The 9,032-nt window shown below is 42.6% G+C and overlaps 1 protein-coding gene across 1 annotated transcript; it reads right to left on the bottom strand.

Moving 5' to 3' along the window:
• Nucleotides 1-3,767: 3,767 nt before the first annotated feature.
• Nucleotides 3,768-8,693, bottom strand: LOC138914885 (spidroin-1-like). The gene is made up of 2 exons (XM_070219587.1): nucleotides 7,328-8,693; nucleotides 3,768-4,129 (listed from the first exon to the last, which is right to left on the bottom strand). Exons 1-2 carry the CDS (start codon nucleotides 8,691-8,693, stop codon nucleotides 3,768-3,770), a joined length of 1,728 nt encoding a protein of 575 aa, XP_070075688.1.
• Nucleotides 8,694-9,032: the final 339 nt, after the last annotated feature.

Raw genomic sequence — 9,032 nt, 5'->3', positions numbered from 1 at the left:
TTACTAAATTGGGCACAAACGGAATCAAACCCTGCATTGAGCTTTTTAATAGCTCCCGAAAGATTTAAAAGGCCGTCCCGAGTCTGCCTCATAAAGCTGGTCATCTCACTTACCGATTTCCTGCAGGACTCACATGCCCACATGAGACAGGCACGCTGCTCAAGGAAGTCTCTAATTCTGCCATTAATCCTGCACAGAACCAGCAGAAAATAAAATCTTCATTAGGTGGAGAAGAAAGAATACAATTTGTCATTGAACAGATAAGAGCCATTATAAGAAAATTTAAAGAAAATAAAATAAAATATGAAAAATACCTCAAGTAAATTTGGCAAATTCCAAAACCGCAAAGACACAAAGCAAAAAAAGTATAAGAGCGCGGATCACGAATTAAATCGAAAGCCAGAGAGCGCGAGAGAAAAAGCTTCAATCGACTGAGCGTGGGTTTTGGGGTCCCAACAACTATAACGCCCGAACAATTACAATGTAAAAGCAAGCAAGAGAGAGAGAGAGAGACAATGAGAATAGCACCCAAAAGTCTATCGGGGGTGTCACAGAAAACCATTCCAACCGAATTTCCCCCGAATAGCAAGTCTCGGTGTCACAGACGTAATTTTTGACAGTTTCTAAATCCCCCGTATTTTGCCGGACGTTTTGATAAAATTACCCAACTTACAAATGTTTACCAAAAATATAACTTTATTTAAGACAACTCTAATGAATTTTATGAACTACCTGCATACTACGATTTTTATACCTACTTCGGGTTATATTTAAAAATATGCTTTTTATAAAACCTCTCCAAAAAATTAGCTAAAAAAAATCCGTCGGCAAACCGTCTACCTGGCAGTGCTACCAATTAGCTAGCACTTTAAAATACCAAATTTGTCCAAATTTCGGAGCTAGTTATCGAAATGTTTTGTTAACGAATTATTTATTCAAATGTACTTAGTATTGTAGTTAAAAATGAAACTTATTTCTGGTAAAAATTTTATGGTAAAAGAAGTTGTAGTTATTGAGAAATTAATAAAAACAGGCCGCCTTTGCAAAAAGTTGGCATCACTGTCGTGAAAAAATGTCCTATTTTTGCCAGGTAAAACGCTGGCTGTGAAGAAGAAGAAGACATACATGTAAAAAAGTACAATATTTTTGTTTATTATTAATTTAAACTAATAAGCTTTGCTAATTTTCAGGGGTAAACATAGGTTACCAGCGCAAGACACCAGGGCGGCCGCATTCTTGTGAAAGGACCTGGCCAATGAGTTAAATCTCTATGGTAGTTCTTGTAAACTCGTTTGAAAGGATCTCCTCTCCGTCCTAGCCTCCCGCAGTTTATGCCTTCGCAAGTACTCTAGAGCAGACGGCATTTTGGTTCGCTTTAAAAAATCTTGCCAACTTAGAAATGAAAATAAACCAACGCAGCCGCGGCAAACCGTTGTTCAGGGCTGCAATATGTAGCCTGGCGGGTAATTCAAATTTTTAATTTTTTTTCTTTTATTATGTAGTATATTCGCCTTAAACAAAAAAAAACTTATTAATACACTTTACAAAACGCTCACAAAAAATGACCCAAGCGACATGTCCCGATCGAATGTGGTTGAAACTGCATAAAAAAAACCGCTAACAATTTTTGAGTAAAACCAAAACCATTTCACAGCGACATATTTGGACAACATTCTAAAAAAAATCGCATTAAAATATTCCATCAGAATTTGCTAAGTTCCGATGTTGAATAAACTTCCCCGAAATCCACCTTTATTTTTGTCCCGAGCGAATACGGCAGCTTTGTAACAATATCTTAAAAACTACAAGTGGTACAAAATCATGATTTTTACAAAAAAATATTGCTTGTGAAGAGTGAAAAGAAAAGCCTATTATTAAAATTAAAATCCAATTTTTTCCAATTTTTTTTTAAATTTTAAAGGTGTGCAAATGTCCCGAGCGACAATATGGAAGTGCCCATATATTCTTGATCAGCACCAATAGCCGAGTCCATCTAGACATGTCCGTCTGTTCGTTTCTATGCAAACCAGTCTCTCAGTTTTAAAGCTATCGCGATGAAACTTTCCCAAAAGTCTTCTTTCTATTAGGTTAGGTTAGATTAACCCGGACGGACTTCACGGGGCCACGCATAGGCCAATGTGGCCCTTAGTTGTCCGGTTGAAGCGTATGAACCTTGAGATACGTTAAGAGGTTTTTATGTCCTAAGGATCGAGGTGTTTTTGGCAAAGGCAAGAAGTTCTCCTGGTTCCCTTCTAGATGCGTACTGTAGTGATGCCACTACTGGGGCACCGAGGTATTTTCTTCTCGCTCGTGAGAGAGCCGGGTAATTGCAGTAAAGATGTTCCAGGGTTTCGAAAGCCCACGATTCCTCACATTTCCTGCAGGTGCGGCTGTTAAAGATTCCGAGTATAGTTGCGTATGATACGGCCAGACAGTGGCCTGTAAGATACGGCAAGTCTTGGTATTCCTCCACCTGTTTTTTTTCTCGCGTGTCCACCTGTTTCTCCAGGGCGCTTTGGTGCGTTCGGAGATCCGCACTGACTTTGTCTTGTTAAGGCTATCTAGTGCCTTCCTGCTCGCCATTACATTTTTGGAACTGTCCGTTGACGACTGCATGTCCACGAGCTTGGCTGTCCACGAACAAGTTGACCACGGTTTCATATTTTGAGCCACTTCAGCAGCATTCCTAATGGCGGAGACTTCCGCCTGGAATATGGTGCAGTCGTTGGGTAGCTCAAGAGACAGCCTTATTTCAGGGTCCGAACAGTATAAGCCCGCTCCTACTCCTCCTTCCATATTGGAGCCGCCGTGTATATATTGAGGTGTTGAGGCCCATGAACGAGGTTGTTTTACCCTCCGGGCACGTTCTGGGGGTTATATAGTCCGTTTTGTTGATCCTGCTTAGGCCGATTAAGCCGTGCCCGAAGGTTTCCGTCCTTATGTTACCTGATGCAACTAAACGTTGTGCTACCTTTCCTGCAGTCAGTTGTGCGTGGATCTCTATGGGGTCGACTTCGAGGATCGTTTCTAAAGCTTTAGTGAGGGTTGACTTCAACGCCCCCGTTATGCAGATCAGTGCCTGCCGCTGAATATTCTCCATGAGTTCGGTGTACGTCGTCTTTTGAGTGGCTTGCCATCACACTAAGACTCTGTTACGTGCCAGCCACGAAACTTTAAATACTTTAATAAAACACTTCTGTTTGCGATCGGCGACTATATATATATTTATAAGAAATTGTTCTTCACAGGCTATTTTGCAAATCGTAGCGTTTATTAAATTGTATTTCTGCTCACATCAACGAATTAGCGACAATGAAGGAATAATAGAAAAAGTGTTGAGCAACATATTTATAGACAAGTGAGCTGAAATTGGCATAAAGGGTAACTCAAGTGTAACGCATTCAAATTAGGGCGGTTAAATTCAAAATTTATTTTCTCCAGCAACATTCCCCTCACCGTAAAACGCTTAAGTCGTTTTACCTAAAACATCGAGAACTGCAAGCTTAGAGATGGGGCGTTTAAGGGGACCAGTTGATGTCTGCACCTCCGCAGTTCGAATTAGACCATCTTTTGCCTTAAACGTTTGGGTAACAAGGCCCTTCTTCCAGCCACCTCTCGGTTGATACATCCGTCTCCAACGTCTCCAAAATACATCCTTTAGCTGCTGAGCAATACGATACTGTTTTCGATGGCAGTAATTATCAATTTCTCCAGGAGTTTGTGTAGAGTTTACAGTTCCCAGTAGAAAGTGATTCGGGGTGAATGGTTCAGGATCGTCTATAGTAACTGGTACATGTGTTATGTGTTAGAGGTCTGCTGTTGATAATATTTTCGGCCTCTATCAGAAGACAGCGTAGCGTTTCTACTCTTGGTGCTTGCTCCTTTAGAGTTACTGCTAGGACACCCTTTGTTGATTGAACCAATCTTTCCCAACATCCTCCTGAACTAGGGTTAGCTGGACAGTTAAACTCCCAGTTGATGTCCTTAGTCGCCAGCGTTGCCTTTATGTATTCCCAATCGAAGATGTCGTTAGTTTTCTTTAGAATATTGTCGACACCAACAAAGTTTGTGCCCATATCAGAGCGAATAGTGCTAGGAACGCCACGTCTGTTTACGAAATTTCTGATGGCTACAATGCATGCATCAGATGATAGGTCCTCCGCTAGTTCTAGGTGTATAGCTCTGACCGTTAAACATGTAAACAAGGCGACCCAACGCTTTTCATGACGACGCCCTATTGTCACAAATAAAGGGCCAAAATAGTCAAGTCCTGTGTAAGTAAACGGTCGATTGTACGGCGTAACCCTATCTTTAGGCAATTGTCCCATAAGCGTGGGCACTGGCTTTACGTTTTTGTTTTTACAGAACTGACAGGACGATTTAGCGCGTTTGACTGCTGTACGTATACTGATCACCCAGAACTTACTTATGCTTATTATTAGTTCGTCATTTTGATAGTGATATATTTTATGATAGTACATTATAATTAGGTCGGTAAGTGGATGTCTCTTTGGAAGTATTATTGGCTGCCGAGTACTTACAGCCAATATAGATGCATTGTTGAGCTTGCCCTAAACGACCAACAAGCCATCTTCATTTAGACCAGGTGACAATGAATATATTGGGCTACTTTTGGAAATTAAATCATTTTGCCGAAGAGCGCCTATTTCTTCGCATTATGTGTGTTGCTGTGCTACTTTGCATAATGATTTCTCAGCATTGACCAATTCTTTGAAGGAAATTTCTCCTTCAACCTTCTTTTTGTCTTTTTTCATATTTCCTATGAATCTGAGCAGCCATCCCATTGTTCGCTTTAGGCGCATAAAGTTTGAAAACCGACCAATGTCTATTGGTGGGTCTATCGCTATTGTAAGGACAATTTTGCGCTTTTCGTCAGAGTCATCTGGTAATGGGATCGTTTTATCGGTTGTTGGCCAGGCGGATTCATGTTCTTTCAGGAATAATGGGCCTAGAGTCCAAACAGTTTGCGGATCATACTCTTGACACTTGGTGGTTCTTGTCGCTTTATCCGGTGGGTTTAAGAGAGTTGGAACCCAACGCCATTCATTTTCCTTTGTTGTGTCCAGAATTTCAGCTATCCGATATGCCACAAACTGTTTGTATTGCCTGTGGTCAGAACAAATCCAGGCGAGTACTGTCCTTGAATCTGACCAGAACACAGATATGTCAATGGCAATATCATGACTTTCTAATATCAAGTTTCTCAATCGCGTTCCTAGTACTGCGGCTTGGAGCTCTAGCCTGGGCACCGACAACAACTTCAGGGGAGCACATTTAGTTTTTCCTGCTACAAAGGAAGTCTCAATATTGTCGCCAGATATGATTCGCCAATATGCCACTGCAGCAAACGCCTGCTCACTTGCGTCGACGAATATATGAAGTTCCCTTGAAATACTTGAATCTAAAAACTTTGGAGAATAGCAACGACTAATTTGAAAATGCTTCACTCTATCCAATAGACCGATCCATTCCTTGAAGCGCTTGTATATATTATTGTCTATTAAGTCATTCCAGGTAATTCCTGTGCGCCAGATATCCTGCATTAAAACTTTGCCAATTATCATAAGATCAGCCAGCATACCGGTTCTTGGGCCGACCTTTTCTGCTTCTTCTTTTGTCAATTTTCGGGCATATCCTTTATGTACGAAATCCATTATAGCCTTTTTATATTCCTCCTGCTTGTCAGAATCGAATATCTTTCGCTCAGTCGTGTGAAGTCGTTTTAGAGCCATATCAAAGCTATTAGGAAGGATTATATTATTATGACTCCACAAAAGAGCTGTCTCGTAACTCTGGTCAACACGTATCGTACTTTCTTTCAATATTTTTCGAGCCCTGACAATTTCATTTGACTCTAATGGATTATTTGGTAACTTAACGAGAAGGTTTTCTGTATTAAAATATTCGGCCATTAAATCGTTTAATTCGTTTTCATTAGTATCGATCGAATAATTGGCAAACTCCTTAATTTGATATATTTTTCATTAAGAGATTCAATGTCAAGTGATTGTACAGGCAGTTCCAAAAACGGAACTGTGCTACCTGTTAATGGCAACCAATTTGTTGTACCTTCTGTTGTTCGAACCTTGAGCTGACATTTTATCGAAGGAATTACTTTTTTGTGATTTCCTATCCAGTTGAGAGTCATTTTTTGTGTGTCTCCAGTCACACCAAGCTTTTCTGCCAAATCTGCATCTATTAATGATGCAGAGGATCCTTCGTCTATGAAGGCAAATACTTTAAGGATCGTTCTGTTTGGTCCAGTAACCTCAATTGGCAGCACCTTAAATAAAAGCATCGAAGTGCTGTTCCTGACTGTGAGAATATTTGCTGGGCTACATTCTTGTTGTTCCTGAACTGTTTCTGTCGAACTATTTACAGCCACAAGCTTCTTATCCTGATGTAGCATGTAGTTATGAAACGATTTACAGTTTTCGTCCTTACAAATACGTTTCTTCTTGCACACGTTTAGGTTATGCCCCTGCCGAAGACATCCAAAGCATACTTTCAGTTTTTTGACCATTAACCACCTATTATTTACGTCACTCTTTGTAAATTTTTCACACTCTTCAAAAATGTGTGGGCCCTTGCATTCATAACATTTAATTTTGCCTGTATCCTTAGACGGTTCCTTGGTTATCTGCATCACCATCTTTTGGTTTGAGCCTTTCTCATGCTTGGAATTTGGCTTACTTGATGCAGATGTAAGAGAAGCTTGTGATATATCCATTGCAATTTTATCTATCCACGAACCAAAATGTCCTAGATCAGCATAGGGTTGGATACCTGATGCATATGTTGTCCATTCTATACGAGTTCGCATAGGAAGTTTACTTATAAGGTCACTTAATAGGACAGGGTTTTGCAAATGCTGCAAAGCGTTAGCCGATTTAAGAAATATGATCAGGTTTGATACCTTTGCTGCAAATGGTATAATTTTGTCCAGGTTGTTTTCTGTGATCTGCTGCATTTCAGATACCTTTTCCAACTGACTCCTAATAAGCAGTCCTGATTGTCCATACGTAAACTGTAGGCGCTTCATAATGTGATCGACGTTAACTGGATTTATTAACATTGCCGCCACCTCTTCCCTGGCAGCACCTTTTAAACTCTTCTGCAGTCGGAGTAAATTTTCCAAATCGGAATACTTGTATGCGAGAGTTGTCTCAACAAACACACTTCTAAATATTATATTATATTATATTATATTATTATTCTATTATTCTTCCCTTCGAAAAATTCTGACTATCACCCATCTCGAATGCGCCACAACCCCGAGACCCAGCATATCCAAAAGCAGACTCACCTTTTATAGCGTCATTTTGAAAATTGAGTTGTCGACCACCCTGTGTGGTGCCAGATGTATCAGCGGGATGAAATCCTCCTTGTGAAAAATTCAGGCCAAGTATGCCGCCCTGTGCGGCATCAGAAGTCAAAGTATAGCTGCTAAGAGTAGCAGCATCGGGACGCAGTCCTCCGTGTGAGGACACCAGGCCATAAATGCCGCCATGTGCGGCTCCAGAAGTCGAAGTATAGCTGCTAAGAGCAGCAGCATCGGGACGCAGTCCTCCGTGTGAGGACACCAGGCCATAAATGCAGCCCTGTGCGGCTCCAGAAGTCGAAGTATAGCTGCTAAGAGCAGCATCATCGGGACGCAGTCCTCCGTGTGAGGACACCAGGCCATAAATTCCGCCCTGTGCGGCTCCAGAAGTCGAAGTATAGCTGCTAAGAGCAGCAGCATTGGGACGCAGTCCTCCGTGTGAGGACACCAGGCCATGAATGCCGCCCTGTGCGGCTCCAGAAGTCGAAGTATAGCTGCTAAGAGCAGCAGCATCGGGACGCAGTCCTCCGTGTGAGGACACCAGGCCATGAATGCCGCCCTGTGCGGCTCCAGAAGTCGAAGTATAGCTGCTAAGAGCAGCAGCATCGGGACGCAGTCCTCCGTGTGAGGACACCAGGCCATGAATGCCGCCCTGTGCGGCTCCAGAAGTCGAAGTATAGCTGCTAAGAGCAGCAGCATTGGGACGCAGTCCTCCGTGTGAGGACACCAGGCCATAAATGCCGCCCTGTGCGGCTCCAGAAATCGATGTATAGCTGCTAGGAGCAGCAGCATCGGGATGCAGTCCTCCGTGTGAGAACACCAGGCCATGAATGCCGCCCTGTGCGGCTCCAGAAGTCGAAGTATAGCTGCTAAGAGCAGCAGCATCGGGACTCAGTCCTCCGTGTGAGGACACCAGGCCATAAATGCCGCCCTGTGCGGCTCCAGAAGTCGAAGTATAGCTGCTAAGAGCAGCAGCATTGGGACGCAGTCCTCCGTGTGAGGACACCAGGCCATGAATGCCGCCCTGTGCGGCTCCAGAAGTCAGTGCGCTGCCATTGTCTGAGGCAACGCTAGGCTGCAATTCTGCATATGAGGAAGCCAGCCCAAAGATGCCGGTTGTTGAAGCAATTCCAGAATGCAATCCTCCATATGAGGAAGCTTGGCCATAGATGCCGCCCTGTGCGACACCTGAATGCGATGAAGCTGCTCCATGATGCGGACCTCCGTGTGAGGACACCAGGCCATGAATACCGCCCTGTGCTCCATTTGCGGGTGGTTCACTGCCTTGTTTATCAGCTTCAGAAACCAGAGAATTTACTTTCTTCTTATACTCAGTAAACTCTTCGGTCATGGCATTAAATTATTGCATAATTCGATCCGTCTGCAATTGCTGCTCCACCAACATCTTCTCCATGAAATCCTGCATGTTCATTATTGGAATTTCCTTGTCCTTTTCTATTACAGTGTCATCCTCATTGTCACTTAGTGGCTCCATGTGGTCCTCATCGGTGTCTGGTTTCCCACCCGGTCTTGGCGTCGAATTGTGGGTTTGATCCATATTTTTCATCAGTTTTCTTTTCGCACGAGTCAATACCATTTAGGCGTCACGAAAAAGTGAAGAGTGCCACTGTATGATCTCATTTGCAGACTATTGCAAAGTTAATTTCACAACTTTTTGCAAGATTTCAAA

This window comes from Drosophila takahashii, chromosome 2L, assembly GCF_030179915.1.
Source record: "Drosophila takahashii strain IR98-3 E-12201 chromosome 2L, DtakHiC1v2, whole genome shotgun sequence".
In the NCBI taxonomy this organism is placed as follows: domain Eukaryota; kingdom Metazoa; phylum Arthropoda; class Insecta; order Diptera; family Drosophilidae; genus Drosophila; species Drosophila takahashii.
This window is presented reverse-complemented; position numbering and strand designations above follow the sequence as displayed.

Coding starts and splice junctions, on each gene's coding strand:
- LOC138914885 (XM_070219587.1), bottom strand. CDS start 8,693: ATGACCGAAGAGTTTACTGAGTATAAGAAGAAAGTAAATTCTCTGGTT. Junction 4,130..7,327: donor TCAAAATGACGCTATAAAAG/GTGAGTCTGCTT, acceptor CATGCATTGTAG/CCATCAGAAATTTCGTAAAC.